The sequence below is a fragment of the Equus quagga genome, unplaced genomic scaffold, assembly GCF_021613505.1.
Source record: "Equus quagga isolate Etosha38 unplaced genomic scaffold, UCLA_HA_Equagga_1.0 153_RagTag, whole genome shotgun sequence".
Lineage (NCBI taxonomy): Eukaryota > Metazoa > Chordata > Mammalia > Perissodactyla > Equidae > Equus > Equus quagga.
Window position 1 is genome coordinate 1,871,061 of NW_025796915.1, and position 22,163 is coordinate 1,893,223.

At 48.0% G+C, this 22,163-nt stretch overlaps 1 protein-coding gene and 1 long non-coding RNA gene across 3 annotated transcripts in view; one reads left to right on the plus strand and one right to left on the minus strand.

Annotated features, from left to right (window-relative positions):
- Positions 1 to 6,103, minus strand: LOC124233113 (COMM domain-containing protein 4). Of its 2 annotated transcripts, none has more exons than XM_046650229.1 (8): positions 5,975 to 6,103; positions 2,086 to 2,157; positions 1,791 to 1,856; positions 1,552 to 1,591; positions 1,146 to 1,265; positions 875 to 955; positions 366 to 542; positions 1 to 290 (listed from the first exon to the last, which is right to left on the minus strand). In XM_046650229.1, exons 1-8 carry the CDS (start codon positions 5,975 to 5,977, stop codon positions 250 to 252), a joined length of 600 nt encoding a protein of 199 aa, XP_046506185.1. In that variant the 5' UTR covers positions 5,978 to 6,103; the 3' UTR covers positions 1 to 249. The 2 variants fall into 2 exon arrangements, with proteins under 2 accessions (XP_046506185.1, XP_046506184.1); XM_046650228.1 differs by lacking the exon at positions 5,975 to 6,103 and adding an exon at positions 3,256 to 3,602.
- Positions 6,073 to 22,163, plus strand: part of LOC124233114 (uncharacterized) — a 22,663-nt gene continuing 6,572 nt past the window's right edge. Inside the window, exon 1 of the long non-coding RNA XR_006886978.1 lies at positions 6,073 to 6,179. This is a non-coding gene — a long non-coding RNA (uncharacterized LOC124233114). The remainder of the gene's footprint in view (positions 6,180 to 22,163) is intronic.

Consider the following 22,163-nt stretch of genomic DNA (forward strand, 5'->3'; position numbering starts at 1 on the left):
TCCTCTACACTTCTGTTTATTCTTCCTGCTTGTTAAAATCACTGACAAGTGCCCTTCATGGGGAAGGGAAGGCAATACTGGGCAAGTCGTCAGGATCCCGATGCTGAGTTCTTAAGTGGGAACCTAGGAAGCCAGAGGTCTGAGGCCAGGCCCTTAGGGTCCTGGAGCTGGGGCCACCACCTGAAGAGAAGTTCGGAGGGCAGCGACAGGGATAGGGCAGCTCCACATGGGCCCCAAACACTCTCCTCCTCAGCCCAGGGAGCTCATCAGGGTCTGGGCCTGCTTCAGTTCTGCAGGGGGAGAGGTAGGCAGTCAAGTATAATCTGGGAGGGCCCCTTACACCTCTAGGGACAGCTCAGCCTCACCTGCCAGCAGGACTTGGAACTTGTCTGCTGAGAGAGACATGGCAACAGGCTGGGCCGGGGCACCCGGGACAGCTGCCACCTCCAGCCGCAGGTGGACCATGGGCTCATCCACGGACTGCAGCAGGCTGGAGCTCAGGGTGTAGTCCACCCGCCAGCCCACACCTGCCAGCCTGTTCACTGCGAGACAAGCCAGGGAGGTCCTCTCAGAATCACAGCAGGAGAGCCAGGCAGCCTTGGCCCCCACCCTGGCTCAGCCCTCAGCCCTTCAAGGCTGCGTGGCCTTTGAGAAGCTCTCATCTCTCTGACCCAGGGCAGGTGGCAATAATCGGGTGGTCAGGCTATCCAGAGCAGATCTCAGAGGAAAGAAACCTGGCTGGAGTCAGGAGCCCCCACTCTGCGACTGCTTGCCATGTGACCATGGCCAAGTCTCCTGAGGACAAGCACCTCCCATGCTGCATGTACCTTCTAGGATGGAGCCCAGACCCAACCCTGGCCCGCCACTCACTCACCACGCAGGCTGCTGGCCCGCAGGTGCTCCTGCAGGGGGCTTTGCTTCTCCTCATAACAGCGACACAGGCTGGCTGCATGCTCTGGGGGCAGAATGGAGGTGCCCTGAGGCAGCAGGTTGGGACTGGGGCTGGGGCTGCTCAGAAGGCGGGTCTCAGACTCCTGGCCCAGAAAGGGCAGGGCGCATCTTAGGGTCACACGTGTGTGGCCTGGCCTGCTGTCCAGCAGCTGCTTGGCCCACAGGTTACCCAGCGGCCACCCACATGCCCATACCTTTGGGCAGCCCTAGCTGCTGCAGTTCGCTGGACAAGGACTCGCCATCCACACTGTGCTTGGCCGCGCTCGAGAGGATGAAGCTCAACACTGCCACCGTGGCCTTCACATCGCCCGACTCTGGAGGGAGCCATGGGTGGGGTAGGGGGGGCGTCAGTGTGGCCCCAGCCACCTCCTTGTTGCCCCACTATCTTCAGCTCAGGGGCCCCAGGCCTCCTTGAGCCAAGAGCACTGCTGCTGCTGGCAGAGGACACGGGGTGGGACTGTGGATGTCTTTCTTCCCCTCATGTTCCTCCACTGAGGAAGGCAGAGTAGGGCAGGCTGCTGCGAGGGAGGGCCTCTGTGCCAGGCCTCAGGATGAGTACTCAGGGTCATCCCAAGATCTGTGGGTCAGTGAGGTACTCACCAAACCTGGCGTCAGCAGTGAGCTTCAGGATCTTTTCGTACTATGGGGAAAGGAGGCCTCAGGGGGTGCCAGGCCCTTGCCCACCAGCCCCCCGCCTCCCAGCCTGGATGCTGTGGTAAGGATGGGAGGGATCCAGGGAGTGTGGGAAGCAGATCCCCCACCTCCCTGGGCCTGGTGCAGTTTCAGGGCAGTGGGGTCACAGTTTCGTGGGACAGTGGGGAGCTGTGCCCTGCACTCACATCAATCCCCTGTCCCAGAAGCTCCTTCAGCACCTGGCTACACAGCAGCCGCAGCTTCACCGAAGACTGGAGGGAGAGGCCTCACATCAGCCAGACTGGCCCACCCCCCACGCCAGGGGGTGGGGGGTGCTGGCTCAGAGAGGGCTGGCCATGTGATCAAAGTCACACAGCATGCTAGGACAGGCTGAGAGCACTGAGGCCCCAACACCAGTAATCTCACCATCCTCCACCACCACAGCCCCCCTCCCCAGCCCCTCCCTTCCCCCTCCCCCCAAGTAGACCCTGTGCACTCAACAATCTTGGCCAGCGTGCTGATCTCTGCCAGGACCCAGTCGGGACAGTCCAGATCACCACAGAACCGGAACCTCTGCACAGGAGTGAGGCAGGCAGTCAGGCTGGAGGACGGAGGTGTGGCCAGGATCTGTCTATGTCTCCCTACTATTGCTCCTCAGGGAGCAAGAAGGATGCCCTCTGGCCACCTGTTCTCCCCTATTACCAGGCTGATAGAGGATAGAAATCCCTCTCCCTGACCCACCCTGCCACCACCCTCGTTCTGATGGCAGGCATTCATCTGCTCAGCAAACATCGCCTGGGCACCTTCTCTGTGGGAGATCCCATTCCAAGTGCTGTGGGTACAGCACAGAACTAAACAAAGTCCCTGGTCTCATGACACATGTCACCTCTCTCATGGGCTCCAGCCACACTGGCCCCCTTGCTGTTCCTCAGTTACATCAGTACACTCTCACTGGTGTCCTTGCTGTCCCCTCTGTGGATTGCTCTCTCTCACTTCATTCAGGTCTCTGCTCAAGTGACAACTCTTCCAATGGGCCTTCCCTGACTACATCTTTTTTTTCTTGGTGAGGAAGATTGGCCCTGAGCTAACACCTGTGCCAATCCTCCTCTTTTTGCTTGAGGAAGATTAGCCCTGTGCTAACATCTGTGCCAATCTTCCTCTATTTTATATGTGGGACACCGCCACAACATGGCTTGATGTCTGCAATCAGGATCCGAACCTGCAAACCCAGGCTGCCGAAGCAGAGTGCATGAACTTAACTACTATGCCACCAGGCCGGCCCCACCACACTTTCTAAAATAGCCCCTTGCACAAGGAAATTTTGGGAACCAGTGGATACATTCACTACCTTGATCATGGTGATGTTTTCATGAATATATACATGTCAAAACTTATTGAATGTTGATTATATTTCAATAAAGCTGGTTTTTTACTATTATTATTATTATTTTTCCTTCTTCTCCCCAAAGCCCCCCAGTAAATAGCTCTATATTTTAGTTGTGGCACATGGGACGCTGCCTCAGCATGGCCTGATGAGTGGTGCTAGGTCTGCGCCCAGGATCTGAACTGGCAAAACCCTGGGCCACTGAAGTGGAGCATGTGAACTTAACCACTTGGCCATGAGGCCGGCCCTTCAATAAAGGTGTTTAAAAAAATAAAGCAGCTCTTTACCATCATGCTCTAGCCCCTGGGCCTTCCTTCTTGATCTCCTTAGCACTGGTCACAGCATACATCATGTTTCATCATTTATTCAAGGTCTGTTTCCTCTGTTTGAGTGCAAACCCCCCGTCAACAATGTCTTACCAAAATCCTCCATTCCCCTGATCAACTGTCCTTTGTCCTGTTTGCCTGGAAAAGCTCCAACCCACAGCAATACACACGTCCATTTTCCCACACCTCAATCTGGGCTGCTTACAGATGCTGGGAAGAAAACCCCACAAACCGAGGACATGGCACATCCAGGTTCTCCCGATCCTGCCCTCACTGCAGCCTGGCAATGCCAGCCCTCTACTCGGCCCCACATTCACCGTATCAGCCACTTCAGACCTGCCCCAGGACCAACCCTCATGCTCCTTTTCACCTGCCACTCCCCACACCCCCTGATCACATCCGACCCCACTGCACTGGGGCTTCTACGTGGGCCTCCAATGAAGTCCTCTAGCCATGGTCACAAATGGCTCTCTTGTCACTAAATCCAGTTTTCCTCTTCCTTAACTCCTCAGCAGCATCTGACACAAACCCATTCTTTTTCTTGAAGCACCATACTCTTCTTGACTTCTCCCTCTGGCCTGGCCTTGGTCTCATTTGCTGGCTCACTCTCCTTTCTTCAATCCCCAAACGGTCATCTCTGCAGACCACCTGCTGTCACGACTCTGGGCCAGGGGACTGAGGTGACGGCGGTGTTAAGGACAGTCTTGCACTTCTTTCTCTATTTCAGGAGGTTTTAACTTTTTTGTGCCATGAACTCATTTGACATCTGGTCAAGCATATAGGCCTTTCTTAAAACAATGTTCTTAAATGCATAAAATATATAGGATTGCAAAGGAAACTAATTAAAAGTTATCAAAATATTCAATACAAATTGGTGATATGGTATACGTTTCAAGTCTAATAACCATAATTTAGAAATGATGAGCATAAACAATGCCAACAGCTGTCATGTGATATGAAATATCTCTGATTTCTATTAGTGACACAGTTGGAGGTGCTGCTAATAATACTGGGGTTTGTTGCCAATATCCATGATGGAAGGAAATTCTAAATTTCAGTTAGAAGTCAGAGAAATTTAAGATGTCAGATGTTTCCTAAGTTTATGGGCCCCTTCTCCCCCATGGAAGTCTTCTACCATCTGTATTATTTACATATTTTACCACAAGAATGTGTTCCTTGTGTAATTTCTTAAAACACTAGCATTTTCTCTAGGCTCTGTTCTAGGCCCTCTCTTCCCAACTCACACTGTCACGGAAGAGGTCACACATTTTTAGGGTTCACTGATCATCTTTGTGCTGATGACTCTCAAATTTTTAACTGCCACTGTAGAGTCTCTTCCGAGCTCCAGACCCTTAAATCTCGACTGTCTTGCAGCCAGCTGCACCGGCGGCTCCCACACACCTCACTCAGGCTGTATCACAGCAGCTGGTGCTCTTCCCACTGAAACCTGCTCCCCGTCCTGGGCTTCCCACCCTCTGAGCACCACCACCTGGGAACCGAGCCCAGACGCCTGCCTCGCCTTTTTCCCTCCCGCATTTAGCCCCTGAGCCTTGCGGATTTCCCTCACTTCTACCTCCACTCTCTCTACCCTAACTCAGGTCACACCATCTGCTGGGAGTCTGCTGCCCCAGCCTGGGCTCTCGGCTCCCCTCTTGCTCCCTCTACAAGTCAGCCGGAAGGATCTTTCTAGCTTCCCAGTGCCCTTTTCCTAAAGTCCAAACGCCTTTATGTGCCTCTCAACACCCAGCAAGATTTGCTCTTTGCTTACCTGTTCAGCCTCATCTTTCACTAACCTCCAGTCTATACTCTTCCAGCTAGGTGAAACGCATTCCTTCCCAGGCAGCCCTGCTCTCTCTCATCTGAAGTCTGTGAATATGCTGTTCCCTGTCTGAAGATACGGCATCCCTCACCCGGCCCCCATGCCTCCCGACCCCTGGTACACAAACTGCGCTGCACCCAGCCAGCTTTCTTCCCCGCCCCCAGGCCCTCCGGTTGATGCCGTCCTCAGGAAGCCTTCCTAAGCTATGCACAAGGTGCAGTCAGGTCCTTCCCCTCAAGTCTGGACTAGGACCGCCAGTCCAAGCCTCCAGCTTTGCCCTTCCCTCCTGCCACTGCAGTCCCAGCGCGTGGCACAGTGCCCAGTATGTAGAGAGACACTCAAATCTGCTGAAGGAATGAACGGATGGGTGAATTGGAAAGTCCCAATCCAAAAACTCCTCCTTTCCGGCTCTGAGAAGAGCGAAGGGGCTTCCTAAGAGTGCGGAAGGCTGGACCGAATTCTAAGCCAGTTCTTCTCCCAGTCCCGCAGGAGGGCTGGGAAGTGGGCACCCTCGGGAGGTCCTCTTGGGGCAGGGGAAGGCCCGGCAGGGCTCCTGCTCCCGACCAGCCCCGCTTCCTGCGTCAGGGGACGGGGGCCCTTCTTTCCTGCCAAGGAAGCACCGGGACTCCAAGCCGGCGGGCCGGCCTGCACTGCCTGCAGGGGAGGCCGGGAGGGGGCTCTTCTCTACCGGACCCCCGGCCCTCGGGACGGCACCCAAGGCGTTTGCTGAGGGGACAGCGCAGGCTCTCCACCTCCTCGCACCCGGCGCCCCGCGCTTCCTGCAGCGGCAGCAGGGAGATTTGGGGGATCCTACCCTGCCCGCCCAGCATCCCCCGCCTCGCATCTCCCAGCATCCCTCACCATCGCGCCAGGAGGCCCGGACCAGGGAGCCGCTCCTTCCGGTCGCGCCTGGTCAGCTGACCCCGCGGGCACGTGACGCCGGGCGGGGCCGCCTCGGCGTGGGGGCGTGGCCGGCGGCGGCCTCCCGAGCCGCCAGGGGCGGAAGGCGGGGGTCGTGCGTCGTCCTCAGAGCGCTTCCCCGGGCGCGACCGGCGCCGACCCCCAGGTAACGGAGCACACATCCAAAGCGGGAGGAAAGAAGGAGTGGAAGCCATTTAACTTGTTCAACTTAAGGGAGCAGGAGCTCTGGCGCCCTGACTGGCCTTTAAAGTAATTCCCTTGTGAGAGGGTGTTGGGGTCATTTCCGTGTTTTCCACCAGTAAGCGATGGCATTGTTTATAGCTGTGGGCTGTGGCAAAAGACCTATTTTTAAAACTCTATTAAAAGATAATACGCATACAGAAAACTGTACGTATTGTAAATAGGAAGCTGAATGAATTTTCATAAACTGTACATACACCCTATGTAACCAGCACCCATATAAGGAAACAATGTTACCAGCACCCCAGATGTTTCCTTCAAGGGTATTTGATTTCATTTTGATGAATCTCCTTAGTTGCCCAGCAAAAAGGACTATTAAAATTGACGTGCACGTTCAGAACTGTTTCCCTATGGCTTTGCCAACGTTAGATGTTTATCTTAATTTTTCCCAGTCTAATGTGAGAAAAATAGGTTGTCTTAAATTGCATTAGTTTGCTTACTGCTAAGTTGAGCAAGTGGATGGTCTAGAAAAACGAAATTTCCACTATTCACGTGAAGAGGTAAAAACAAACACAAAACAGCAACAACAAAAATACACTAGAGAAGAGACTAATAAACGAAGACGACATTGAGCAGTTTGAGATGGTTCCTCGGTTCTCTCCCCTCCTCCCCGTACACCAGGCCCAGCTGGTTTTGTTGTCGTGGCCTTGCAAGCTTTGAAGGACAGATAGAGCCTATGACAATTAAAGTCCTCCATAAATAGAGCTGGAAAACTTCCCAATTCGTGCTAAAATTGATCTCATGTGTAAAGAGCTTTTTAAAAATGGTAAATGTCAGCGTGTTGAAGTCAATAGTGTGTTAAAATACTACACTGTGTCAAAGAAAAATTTTATTTTAGGAATATAAGAGGGCCGGCTCCGTGGCAGAATGGTTAAGTTCGCGCGCTCCGCTGACCTGGGAGCGGACATGGCACCGCTCGTCAGACCACGTTGAGGCAGCGTCCCATGTCCCCCAACTAGCAGGACCTGCAACTAAGATATACAACTGTGTACAGGCGGGGTTTGGGGAGATAAGGCAGAAGAAAAAAAAAAAAGATTGGCAACAGTTGTTAGCCCAGGTGCCAATCTTTAAGAAAGAAAGAAAAAAAAAGAATATAAGAATGATTCAACTTGTATTTCATCATATCACTAGGTTAAAGAAGAAAAAAATTGATAGATTTGGAAAACCACTTTTTATTAAAAGGGAGAAAAAAGAAAAATTAGGAATAGATGAAAACTGCCTTAAGTTGGTAGAGTATTTGAAAAACAAAATAGTAACCAACAAACTTAACAGACAGGCACATTATTTAAATTTGGAAATAAGGAAAAAGGTGGGTGGCATGTCTGTTTAATGTCATTCTGGAGCGTTGTCTCACTGATTTGTTCCATAAATACAGGTTATTTAGAGTGGTGGTTCTCAAACTTTAGAGAGCATCAGCGTCGCCTGCAGGGCTTGTTAAAGCAGAGTGCTGCCCCCACCCCGGCCCCGAGGCTTCTCATAACATGGACCTGGGATAGGACCTGAAAATTGGCATTTTCAACAAGTTCCAGGTGAAGCTGATGCTTTCAGTTTGGGGACTATACTTTGAAAACCAGTAATGTAAGAAAATGTACCTGAGAAGTTGTATGTTAACGTATAGACTTCTGTCCAGTAGAAAAGATCACCCGAAAGATTGCAGTTTTATTGCAGTATAGGGCATGAACAGGTTCGTCTCTAACTCAGCACGTGCTTCAGAATGTCTTTCCTGCTTCACTAGAAATACTCTTTCTCAAAATGTTCCTTGAACGAGCTTTATCATCTTACTGATTCCCTCATTAATTAAAATATTTGACACACATTCCTTCATTATTTATGTGAAAATCATGTTTTTCATTTTTTGTGAATTAAACTTGGACACAGTATACGAGTGTACTAGCCAGGACAGGAGCACACAGATCCTAGCATACTTTCATACTAGGCGTATTCCCAGTCAAGTCAGGAGCAGGAGTAATGTGCTATCATTACTGTGACCCAATACTGTTCTGTGTTAAGGCCAGCAGTTCTCAACTGAGGGGGATTCTGCCACCGAGGGGATATTTGGCCGTGTCTGAGATGTTTTTAGCCATCATGACTAGGAAGTGCTACTAGCACCTCGAGGGCAGAGGCCAGCGGTGCTGCTAAGCATCCTGTGATGCACAGGACAGTCCTCCATGACAAAGAATTATAGCCAAAAATGTCAATAGTGCTGCTTTTGAGAAACTCTATTCTAGATAAATAAGACATGGGAAAACTTTTAGCATGAATGTTGAAAAATAATAAACTAGTATTTGTAGATGACAGTCTATCTAGAAAATCTAAGAGAACCACCTGAAGAACAATTAGAAGTCACAGAATGCCAGGAGGCCAGTGGGGACTGTACTTTGGAGTGGAGTGGAGCACTGCGCGTAGACCAGGCTCTCCAGGTTCCCCTGGGGCAGAGGTATCAGAGACCCGCAGGTGAGCACCTGCTTGTCCTCGTCTCACAGGGGGAGACGGGGAGGCTTCACAAGGAGGTGGAGGCAAGCAGGGAAGGCCAGGCCACGTCTGTTGGATCCCCTGCCAGCCTGAGAGAAAGCCAGAGGTCAGAGCTGGGAGGTCTTGAGAGCCCTGGCCCAGCCCTGGTTTCACTGATGGAAGTGAGGCTCAGGGAGGGGAAGGGTTAACCCAAGTCACCGAGCCTGTAAGGGGAGGGCCCAGACGACAACCCAAGAACCCTAGGCTAGTTGAAGACCCTATCATTTTGCCCTGCAGATCGTGGCTGGAGTCCAGTCCATCCTCTGGTCAGGATGTGATTTTTTGGCCTCTGACACCAAGGCCCACCTCACCTGTCCCTCTTCTCACTTGCAGATGGCTGCCACACTCGGGCAGCCCCACATCGCAGTCGAGCATCTCCTGAGGGGGTCTGAGGGGCTGGGTCCCAGGGTCAGTTCCTCAGGCAGGACCAGGTGGCCGGTCCCAAACAAGTCCCTGTGCACCTTCCCCATCAGCTGGGCCTTCCTGCACTGCACAGCCCTGGGGGATGGATGTGGGGGGATTCTAAGGACGAGCCCTCCCTGAGACTGGCCACCTCCTTGCAGCCCCCACAGCAACACTGCCACCCCTAGACCTACCCACAAGTCCCATGTCCATCTAGTCTGCCTCCCCAGGCTTCAGAAACACTGGGCTTTGTACCCACCCCACTCCTCACACTTGGTTCCCGGCCTAGCAGGCTGCTCAAAGGGGGACTGGTTCCACCTGTTGGAGAAAGGTCTTCAGAAATCACCTTTTTCAGGATTATTTTCTCCTTCATTCATTCCTTTACTCACCAAATACCCACTGCCCACATCTCTATGCCACGCTCCGCGGGGTGATAGGTCAAGCAGAGTGCTCGTCCCAAGGAGTTCCCCTGTTTAGACACAGACAGACAGGCAGACGCTCAGACCATGATGTCCTCTGGTCGAGTGGGCACCCGGAGCTGGGGGGAAAGGGAAGGCCTCACTCATAGGAAGTGATGGTGGGTGTGAATGTGGAGGGGGTGGGCGCGGGTATCCAGGCAGAGGTCCCAGCTTGTGAAACGGGGGTGGGGGCATGGCCTGCTCTGTCTGGAAGGCTTCCTGACCCTGCCACTGTAGGCCCTGGCTGGACAGGTCAAGGCTTCATGTTGACTTTTTAAATGATATTTAACACATTTTAATTGTATAACTAAACATGATTATTGTACTAAAAATCACAAAATACAGAGAAGTTAAAAAATATCAGTAAACCCCTTCTGTCCCCAAATAACTTCTCCAACAGCTCTTTCTGATTTTTTTCCATGCATATGCAGCTGTGACATAATAAACATGTATTTGGTCTCTGCCCTCAGTTCCTGAAATGGAGCTCCTAAATCTGTTGGAGTTCCCTGGGTGATAGGAGTGTCTTTTGTTCTAATGAGGTGACTCTGAGTGGGCTCCTGCATGGCTCCTGGATGGGAGCCGGTCACCAGGAAGACCAAGCCATGATTAGATCTTGGGAGGGGCTGCAGATTGAATTAGCAATCCATCACGCCTACAGGATGAAGCCTCCATAAAAATCCCTGATCCTCAGAGAGCTTCGGGGTCAGCGACTACATCCGTGTACTGGGAGGGTGCTGCGCCCTACTCCATGGGAGAGAAGCTCCTGCATTCAAGACCCCACCAGATCTCACCCTATGTATCTCTTCATCTGCTGCTCATCTGTATCCTTTATTACTGAGCATAAGTGTTTCTCTAACTTCTGTGAGCTGTTATAGCAAATTCTCTAACCTGAGGAGTGGGTTGTGAGGACCCTGATTTGTAGCCAAGTTGGACAGAAGTGTGGGTAACTGGGAGACCCACTGCTTGCAACTGCCATGAAGTGGGAGCAGTCTTGGGGGACTGAGCCCTTAACCTGCGGGGTCTGGTGCTAACTCTAGGTATGTAGTATCAGAATTGAATTGAAGTGTAGGACACTCAGCTGGTGTCAGAGGATTGGCTGGTGTGCCGGGAAAATACCCCATACGGGGACCGGCCCTGTGGCCGAATGGTTAAGTTCCTGCTCTCAGCTTCGGCAGCCCAGGTCCTCACTGGTTCGGATCCTGGGCGTGGACATGGCACTGCTCATCAAGCCATGCTGAGGCAACGTCCCACATGCCACAACTAGAAGGACCCACAACTAAAAGTATACAACTATGTACTGGGGGGGGGGGTGTGTGGGGAACAAAAGGAAAAATAAAATCTTTAAAAAAAACCCCATACATTTGATGTCAGAGTATTCAGTGAATAAAGGAATAGAATTTTTCCTTTTAGGGATTACAAATATAAATTTCATAAAATGGTATCCTCTCCTACGTTCTGTATTGGAATCTAATTTGTCACTCAGCAGTGACTAGGGGCAGGCTCTGAACAGGTTAGGAATTGTGTGGGCCCTGCCCTGGCTCCCAGCAGGGGTGAGAGCACTGGAAGAGGAGTCTAACTATGTTGCTGGTGACCTTGGACAAGTCTCTACCCTCCTCAGAGCCTCACTTTCCTTAGTCAAATTAAGGGCAAGAAGGGGTGCAGGTAGGACTAGATCAGTGGCTGAAAGTCAGAACCGCCACACAAAGCTGTGTGGACTGTGAACTGCACAACTCCAGGGGAGGTGTGTTCTCATCATAATCTGTGTGAATGGAGCCCCCAGAGCTGGGCAACAAGTGCACTCTGCCCAAAATGTGGTGTGTGAACCTGTTGGTACACAAGATGATTGAAGTGGATACAGACGCATTTATTTTTACAGTTACCTTCTATTTATAGTAAATGAGACTGATTTTCCCCTTATGGTATATCAGGATCCCCTGAAGGGCTTGTTAAACCACAGATTGCTGAGCCTCACTCCCCAGAGTTTCTGATTCAGTAGATCTGGGGTGAAGCCTGAGAATTGCATTTCTAGCGAGTTCCCAGGTAATGCTGATGCTGCTGATTCATGGACCATACTTTGAGAACCACTAATCAAGTTGCCTTTTCAAATACATTTGTTTAGGCTTTAAAAATGAGTTGATTTAAAGCACTTGAATAGATATTTAACATCACTAACCATTAGGGAAATGCAAATTAAGACCCTGGTAAGAGATCACTACATAGCTATTAGAATAGCTGAACTAAAAAGTAGTGACAATATCCAATCCTGATGAGGATGTAGATAAGACTGGATCTGTCATACATTGCTAGTGGGAATAGAGAATGGTGCAGACACTCTGGAAAATAGTTTAGCAGTTTCTTTAAAAACTAAACATATACCTTCTATACAACCCAGCAATTGTACTTCTGGGCATTTATTCTAGAAAAATGAAAACTTATGTCTGCACCAAAACCTGTAAATGGCTGTTCGTGGAAGATTTATTTGTAATAGCCCCAAACTGAAAACAACCAAATATTGCTCAAATGGTGAATAGTTAAGCAAACTGTTCTACATCCATACTATGAAATACTGTTCAGCAATAAAAAAGGAACAAGCTATTGATACATGCAACAACTTGCATGGGTCTCAAGGGTATTATGCTGAGTGGGAAAAAAAGGCCAATCTCAAAAGGTCACTTAGTATGTGTTTCCATTTATATAACTGTATTTTGTTTTTTTTTTTAAAGATTGGCCCTGAGCCAACGTCTGTTGCCAATCTTTTTCTTCTTCTTCTTCTTCTTCTTCTTCTCCCCAGAGTCCCCCGGTACATAGTTGTATATTCTAGTTGTGGGTCCTTCTGGTTGTGCTCTGTGGGATGCCACCTCAGCATGGCTGGATGAGCGGTGCTAGGTCTGCACCCAGGATCTGAACCGGTGAAACCCTGGGCAGAGTGCATGAACTTAACCACCCAGCCATGGGGCTGGCCCCTATATAACAGTCTTGAAATCACAAAATTGTAGAGATGGAAAGCAGATCAGTGGTTGCCAGGGGATAGGGAGGGAGGAGCAGGTGTGAGTACGAAGGAGCAGCAGAGGGAGCTCTTTGTGGTGGGGGAACAGTTTTGTATCTTGATTATAGGTGGTTACATGAATTTACATATGTGATAAAATGACATAGAACTATACGTTTGGCATTGTTTTGATATTGTACTATACTATGTCGAATGTAATCATTAGAGGAAACAGAGTGAAGGGTACATGGAACCTCTCTGCACTATCTTTGAAATCTCCTCTGAATCTATAATGATTTCAAAATAAAAAGTTAAATTAAAAAATGAAGAATTGGTTTCAATGGAAATATTAACTAAAAAATAATACTTGACAGTATCGAGATCTGCATATACAGTATGCAGGTCTGGCAAAAATTTTGATATAGTAAACAACTAAGGATCTCTGATGCATCTAACACACAACTCCCCCAATCCAGGCCCTGCGCGAAGCCAGGCCACTTGCAGGAGGCTGGGGCTTTGGACTCTGCTTCCATCTTGACAGAGGGGTAGGGTTGCCACATAAAGTACAGGATGCCCAGTGAAATTTAGATGTCTGGTAAGCAAGGAAGAATATTTTTAGTATAAACATGTCCCATTCATTATTTGGGACATACTAAAAAAATTATTCCTCTAACTTATTTAATATATTTAGTGTTGTTATTTTTTTAAGCCCTTGTCTGCTATTTCTAATATCTGAGCCATTTATGGGTCTGCTTGTGTTGACTGGTTCTTCTCTTAATTTTAGGATTTTTTTTTTTTTTTTTTTTTTTTTTTTGCTTCTTTACACATCTAGCAAATATTTTTTGATATGGTGAACATGCATTGTTATGATTTGGATTATGTTATCTTATGCTAAATAGTGTTGAGTTTTGTTCTGGCAGGCAATTAAATTACTGATGGCTTCACTTGATTGTGTATGTCAAGTCTTGGTTTTAGGTTTTCTTAGCATATGTCTTTTTTCATTTTGCCCCTCTTCCTAGGGAATCTTCCTTACTCCCAAAGCATAGCCTTTTAGGCCCTCATGTGAATGTCTGGGATGTTCACTGAGGCCTCTCTATTCTGACTGGGTCAGGACTCCAGTGTCTCGCTGGCATTCTGTGACCTCTGAAATAGCTCAGCTCCCCAGCAGCTGTTCTCTGCTAGGTCTTGCAGAGTCTCAGTCTGCACATTCATAGTTTAGGGTTTGACCAAGGACCTGAGGAGAACCTCTATGAGATTTCTGGGGCTCCTTCTCTGTCAACTCCATCCTTCCTGGTACTCTACCATGCAAGTTTTATTAGCCCTGAACTCCAATCTTCATTTCCTCCACCAAGCAAGATTGATGCTCTCTACTTGAACTCCACTTCCTTGTGCCATCATTAGAGGCTTGGAAATGTCTCCCAGGCAGAAAGACGTGAAACTCACTTCATATGATTCCCTTCTCTCAGATGTTGTAAACTTGCACTGTCTATTGCCCAATGACTGAAGACAATTTTTTCATTCATTCTGTTTAGTTTTTTAGTTTTATGATGGGAGGTGATAATCAATACAGGTACTCCACCATGGGCACAATCAGAAGTGCTATTATTATTTATTCTATTCTAAAAGTAGAGAAAACAAAGACCAACTATTCTAAGAAAATGGGAAAGATATATGAAATTTCAAATAAAAAGAAATGCAAATGCTTCTGACACATACAAAAAGATGTTCAACCTCAGTGGTAATAAGAAAGATACAAATTAAAACTACACGGAGAAACTCCTACTTACGGAGTAACAGGGACCAGATTCACCTCCCCCCTTGAACAACAAAACTGGACAGAATATATAAAACAACAATTTTCAGACATTGGACAATAGCTAGACCAGAACTGTGATCACTAAAAGAAGATGAACCTTACGGTTTCCTCAGTTTACTTCTGGGAGCAGTTTACAGGCTGAAATACAGGGAAGGGAATCCAAACAAAGCCCAGTTGTCCTACTGAGTTGAAGAGATAGAGATGGGAGTTTAGGAAGATGAAAGTGGATAGAATTTGTGAGGCAGAGTACCAAAGAGGAGGGAGCTTCAGCGAGAGAGCGTGAGTGAGCACAATCTGGAGAACTGCAGAAGTTTCCTCAAGTCTTTGGCTCAGTACTAACATATACATGTGTGAGAGGAAACTACAAGTGTGGGGAAAAAACTACCAGAAAGCAGAAGACTAAACAATTCCCAGAGCTTGCAGGAGACTAGAAACGATTCCTATTTTTACTAGCCAGAATAGAAACACCTCCTGGGGCCGGCCCAGTGGTGTAGCGGTTAAGTTCACATGTTCCGCTTCTCAGCAGCCCAGGGTTCACCAGTTCGGATCCCGAGTGCAGACATGGCACCGCTTGGCAAAAGCCATGCTGTGGCAGGTGTGCCACATATAAAGTAGAGGAAGATGGGCACAGATGTTAGCCCAGGGCCAGTCTTCCTCAGCAAAACGAGAAGGATTGGCAGTAGTTAGCTCAGGGCTAATCTTCCTCAAAAAAAGAAAAGAAAAGAAAAAAGAAACACCTCCTAAAACACAGGACATTGAATAGAATCTTTAGAAAAGCATTGCCTCAACAGTTGGGCTCAAATAGCACTAGACTAAAGGCTGCTCTGAAACTGTCCTAACAAAGCTTGAAAGCAAGCCTTGAATGGATCCAGTTTATTTCAAGTAACTTAAATTGCACTGGAACAAAGTCTGAAACTATTTAAAAGAAAACAGCAAAATCCAGCATCTACAACATAAAAATCACATCTATTACCCAGTCAAAAATTGCCAGGAATGCAAAGAGGGAGGAAAATAGGAATTACAACCAGCAGAAAAATCAATCAATGGAAATAGACCCTGAAATAACAAAGATGATGTAAATATCAGATAGGAACATATAAAAATAGCTGCTATAAATATGCTGCATATGTTTAAGAGGGTAGATAAAAACTTGAACATGAGAAAAGATAAATGGAAGATATAAAAAAACCCAAATGAATAAAAAAGTCAACAATGCATGGGATTAACAGGAGATTAGTCACTGCAGAAAAAAAGAGGAGTGAATCTGAAGGCAATGAACTTGAATAGAAGCTATTGAAAATGAAAGGTAGAAAAAAGACTGAAAAAGATGAAGAGAACATCTGTGATTTATGAGTCAATATCAAGTGGTTTAACATACGCGTAATTGGAATCCCAGAAAGGGAAGAGAGAGGGTCCGGAAAAATATTCAAAGAAGTCATGGCCATGGGGGCTGGCCACGTGGCTGAGTGGTTAAGTTCACGTGCTCCGCCTCGGTGGCCCAGGATTTTGCTGGTATGGATCCTGGGCGCAGACATGGCACCACTCATCAGGCCATGCTGAGGCAGTGACCCACATGCCACAACTAGAAGGACCCATAACTAAAATATACAACTATGTACCAGGAGACTTTGGGGAGAAAAAGGAAAAATAAAAAAATCCTAAAGAAAAAAAAGAAGTCATGGCCAAAAATGTTCCAAATTTGATGAAAACTGAAATCCTGCAGATCCAATATACCCCAAGGAGAAGAAAACCACACCAAGGCATATCATAATAAAATTGCTTAAAAAAAAGGGATAAAGAAAATCTCTTCAAAGAAGGCAGAGAATAAAGGCCCATTATGCACAGAGAAACAAGGATGACACCAAACTTCTCAGAAACTATGTAAACCAATCGATAACTGCATGTTATCTCTAAGGTGCTGAAAGAAAAAATCCCCCTAGAATTCTATATTCAGGAAGAAAATCTGTAAAAAATTAAGGCAAAATAAAGACGTTTTCACACAAACAGAAGCTGAGATAATTAATCACCAGCAGATCTGCATACAAGAAACATTAAAAGAAGTCCTTTAGTCAGAAGAAAGATGATACCAGATGGAAATTTGGATCTACACAAAGGAATGAAGAGCATTGACATGATAAATTTAAGAGTTTTTTTCTCATTTTCTATTTCTTTAAAAATGTCAGTGGGGCCAGCCTGGTGGTGTAGTGGTTAAGTTTGTGTGCTCCACTTTGGCAGCCTGGAGTTCGTGGGTTCAGATGCCAGGCATGGACCTACACACCACTCATCAGGACAGGCTGTGGCAGCATCCCACATACAAAACAGAGGAAGATTGGCACAGATGTTACCTCAGGGCCAATCTTCCTTGCCAAAATAAATAAATAACTATAAATAAATAAAAACTCCTTAAAAAATATTGATAGTTTAAACCAAAAGTAATAATATATTGTGGGGTTTATAACAAATGTAGAAGTAAAATGATGGCAAGAGGGGCTGGCCCCGTGGCAGAGTGGTTAAGTTTGCGCACTCCGCTTCAGTGGTGTGGCCCAGGGTTCTGCTGGCTCAGATCCTGGGCATGGACGTGGCACGGCTCATCAGGCCATGTTGAGGCGGTGTCCCACATGGCACAACCAGAAGCACTCATGACTAGAATATACAACTATGTACCGGGGGCTTTGGGGAGAAAAAGAAAAAAAAAGATCGGCAACCGATGTTAGCGCAGATGCCATTCTTAAAAAAAATGATGACAAGAATAGCACAAGGACAAGAGCGGGGAATGAAAGTCCACTGTTGAGAGTGGCCGTAATCTCTGCATTTCTGCCGGGAATACTTCCTGCTCCTGGCAATGGGAGGGGGCAGTCTCCGAGCTTTCCACTTGGCCCTTTCTGCTATAATGGCTCATATACACAGGTTAGGGAATAAATGTGAGAGCTCTGTTAGCTGCTAAGCATACTTATCTCAATTACATGTTTAGGGAGAAGAAAGGTGACAACAGGGCGGGCTACGGCCCTAGTGGATGCATGAGCAGATTGTCTTCATCCAGGGCTTCATTTATTACCTAGCCTCCACATGTCTACTCTTACTGGGGGGCACGATGGCATTGTGAGTCTCATGGTGCCAGTGTCAGCTCTGATCTTATATTAAAGCCCTCAAGGGGCCGGCCTGGTGGCACAGTGGTTAAGCGCGCACGTTCCGCTTTGGGGTTCACTGGTTCGGATCCCGGGTGCAGACATGGCACCGTTGGCAAGCCATGCTGTGGTAGGCGGCCCACGTATAAAGTGGAGGAAGATGGGCACGGATGTGAGCTCAGGGCCAGTCTTCCTCAGCAAAAAGAGGAGGATTGGCGGTAGGTGTTAGCTCAGGGCTAATCTTCCTCAAAAAAAGTAAATAAAAATAAAGCCCTCAAAAGGTTCAGATGTACCCTTTTTCACCAGATATAGTTACTTTGGTAAATGACCACAGATCTCTTTGGGGAAGGATTGAGGTAATATTTATTGAATATACTTGTGGTAATGTTGCAGGATCTTTTCTCAAGAATACCCAGCTTCCTCTAGATCTCAATTGTCTCGGTCTGGAAACTAGGCAAGGGATTGCAATTTTTTGTTGCAGCCTTCTGCTTGCCAGATCTTGGTTTGGTTTTGTTTTTCAAGTCAAGAAATGCCTCTGGAATATCATCAGTTTTTGGCCAATGCCACAGGTCCCTGACGATCAAGGCACTCTGGTTCTTACTCCAGCCTTGCTGCCAATTAAGTTCATACATCCACCTTTTCATTAATGGTTAACTCTCACCACCTGGCTTCTGTTATTCCGGCATCCCACCATCCCTGCAGACACTAAGGCGGCTGGATTCACAGCAGCATCTCCTACTGTCAAGCCTGGCCTACAAAGAGCTAGTGCCATTGAGTCTCGAAGATTCAGGTGCTCCTCACTGGTGCCATCATTGTTAACTTAGGGGCATTCTTCTGAGCCCTCCAAGGGGACATAGTTGAGCGATGGATTCTCTGCTTGCATATGCTGTAATAAAACCATTCTAGGGGCCGGCCCCGTGGCTGAGTGGTTAAGTTCACGCGCTCTGCTTCGGCGGCCCAGGGTTTTGCCGGTTCGGATCCTGGGTGCAGACATGGCACCACTCATCAGGCCACGCTGAGGCAGCATCCCACATAGCACAACCAGAGGCACTCACACCTAGGATATACAACTATGTTGGCGGGGGAGGGGTTGGCTTTGCGGAGAAGAAGGAAAAAAAAGATTGGCAACAGATGTTAGCTCAGGTGCCAATCTTTAAAAGAAAAAACCCGACAATTCTAACATTCCTATCTCCCTGAACCTTCGGACTCCTTTTGGGATACTTTGGGAAAGCAGCTGTACAATCTCCACCTACTTTAACTGCTGTAACCGTCCTGTCTATGCTTCAAGGAGCCATTCCAGCAGTGTGTCAGAGCTCCAGGTGTCCTTGCCAGGACATTAAATCCTTAGTCACAGGAGAGTCTTCCCAGGTCAATAAATTCTCATATATGCAACCTTTTATTCTACCCTTTGTCCAACAACCTCGTCTTCCCCTACACCACCTCGCCCAGATTCCTCCAGTACATACGGGACAGCTCCTGCAACTCTTTTGGTGACTAAATCATTTCACTCAGAGCAGGATTGTCCTTGCGACCTTGGGTCATGATGAGGACTGACTCTAGTTATTGGTCTGGTGGCAACGTGGGGAGGCAACGAGGAGAACACACATCATGGTTCTGTAAGGATCCAGCTCAGGGAAGTTTTTGCCTAGTCTGCAGGCAGGGGAGGCTGCTCTCCTCTAGCAAGAGGCGGCGCTGCTCCTTGCCTAGACCACTCAGGGGAAACTGGAGGCTCAAGGTTCTCGGGTGCATCCACTCAAACTCCCCCGTCCCAGGGATCAGGATCCCAGGACTTTCCCATCAGGATGGGAGACCCTCTACCATTGACCCTTCAGTCTCCGAAGTTCTGCTGTCCTTGTGACTCAGCTCTGTGTCTGATTTTGTGCCCATTCTACTCTCCAGGGGCAGGAGAAGAGAGTTTCTTTAAATCTTGTCTTTGGCTTTGAAGAGCCTTTTGCTGGCCAAAAATAGAATATTTCAAGTATCAGAAAAAACCCTGCAATGAATTGAAATACATCAAATATTTTAGCAGTCTGAGTGCTCTGAGTCGACCGTTGGCTAAGTCAAGCCTGCTGTTCTGTTTATTTAGAAGAAAATAAGTTGATCACCTTTGGAGGATGCTATTGGATGAACTTTTAGTCTAAAAACTCTTAAGTAATGGAAAAGAATCAAGTATTTTTCTGCCTTTCTTACACAAACTATACTTTAGTGTTACCAAATATAAGAGTTGATGAAGGAAAACTCTTTTTTTTAATTGAACACCTGTAATGTGTCAGGCACTGCCGTAAGCACTTGCTTTTTTCTTTTGGTGAGGAAGATTGGCCCTGAGCTAACATCTGTTGTCAATCTTCCTCTGTTTTTTTTTCTCCCCAAAGCCCAGTACATAGTTGTACATCCTACTTGTAAGTCCTTCTAGTTCTTCTATGAGGGATGCCACCACAGCATGGCTTGATGAGCAATGTGTCCAGGATTTGAACTGGTAAACCCCTTTTGGGGACACTTACCCTACATCCCTCATGACACTCTTATCCTGTTGGCCAGAACTAAGTCACATGGTCACACCCACCTACAAGGGAGACTGGCAAATATAGTCTTTATTCTGGACCACCTTATGCCCAGCTGAAAATACGGGATAGTATTACTAATGAAGAATGCGAGGAGGAGTATTCCGGGACAACTGGTGGTCTCTGCTCATGCCCTCCCCTTTCCTATCCTGTCCTACTGTCCTCCAGGAAGCCTTCCCTGACACCCCAGTACTTACGAAGCCCCTCTTCCTCTGACCACTGTAAGGAAATTTTGAATAAGAAAAAAGTAATTGAATGTTTCCACTGGAAAACTACGCATTGTTTTGATTAGAACACACCTTTCTGGTGCTCTGTATATTTTTTTTCCGCAACCCTTTTTTACAACTATGTATGTTGTAGATGACAGCAATGCAAAATAATACTTGTCTATAATCATGCGAATAAGTTGCCCACTGGAGATTCAATTGACTCCCCCTGCCAATGGACAAAGCCAATTTTACATGTGTACATTGATTTCAACATTTCTTTAGTCCACATAAATTTATGCTTCTTCAGCTTCTCTTTGAACTGGTTGTAACATCTGCCTGGTTCCCTCATTCATAGTGAGTTAAACACAGTCTTTTTTTTTTTTTTTCTGCTTTTTCTCCCCAAATGCCCCCAGCATGTAGTTGTATATTTTTAGTAGTGGGTCCTTCTAGTTGTGGCATGTGGGACACCACCTCAGCGTGGTCTGACGAGTGGTGCTATGATGTCCATGCCCAGGATCCAAACCGGTGAAACCCTGGGCTGCCAAAGTGGAGCATGTGAACTTAACCGCTTGGCCACAGGGCCGGCCCCTAAACACAGTCTTTAACGTGTGTTCATTTTTTATCTATATGAGAATCATGATTTTCCTCTTTTTTTTTAAAACTATCTTGCGGCAACACTTACAGCCTGACTGGTAAGGGGAGAATCCAGCCAGAGGTTCCAGCAGGACAGATGCCAGCCTGGGCAGAAAAGCCGGGGAAGGAGTGGCATTGGGGGTCAGGCCCCTGACCAGGAAGGAAGTGCCTTAGGAGATAAAGGGCAGGTCTGGGGCCAGGTTTCCTACTTGGGGCACCATCATTCCCAGTGGAGAGGGACAGGCAGCAGGTGGGGCCTGAGGCAGAGCAGGGAGGCAGTCGCTCTGCCTAATTCAGCAAGGAGATTTACTTGTCCTTGCCCCTGACAGGGGCTCACAGAATGATTCTGACCCTGTCGACCTGCTTGGAAGATGTGGGGTAATATCCTGGATACCTGGGTAATGAGGAAGGGGGCAGGGCTGGATTCTGAGACTCTGAGACCCTTCCCAGACCAGGGGTAGGGGTGGGGTGGGGGGCTTGACTGGGTCCCTGAGGGAGGGAACTGGAGGCTCTGGAATGTGGCTGGAGGGTGGGGGGAGGATTCTGTCCTCCCTCCCCGTACAGGAGCTGACTCACCTGTAGATCTTTGCTAAGGCTCTTCTCTCGGCCTAGAACACCCTTCCTGGAAGCACAATGAGCCGGAAGATGCTCAGTATCCTTTCTCATGCTACCTCTCCTGTCTCTCCTCAGAGCCAGCATCTGGCCACCTTACCTAGCACAGGACGTGGGGGAGGGGAGGGAAAGGGGGCTGGAGCTGGTCTTGGGAGTGAGGCAGGACTAAGGTCAGCAAGGCAGGCCTGGTGGCACAGCGGTTAAGTGTGCATGTTCCCCTTTGGCAGCCCGGGGATTGCCAGTTCGGATCCCAGGTGCGGACATGGCACGGCTTGGCAAGCCATGCTGTGGTAGGCGTCCCACGTATATAAAGTAGAGGAAGACGGGCACGGATGGGCCCGTCTTCCTCAGCAAAAAGTGGAGGATTGGCAGCAGATGTTAGCTCAGGGCTAATCTTCCTCAAAAAAAAAAAAAAAAAAAGCAAGGCAGGCTGGAGCCAAAGGACAGAGGCCTCCAATGCCCCTAGAGAATTCTAAATTTGGCAGAGGATGTGGAGGGTCCCAGGCTTCCCCACATTCTTCTCCCTGCTCTTCCTGTGAGCACTCCATTTTGTCCTGGTCAAGTGGCCAGAGCCTC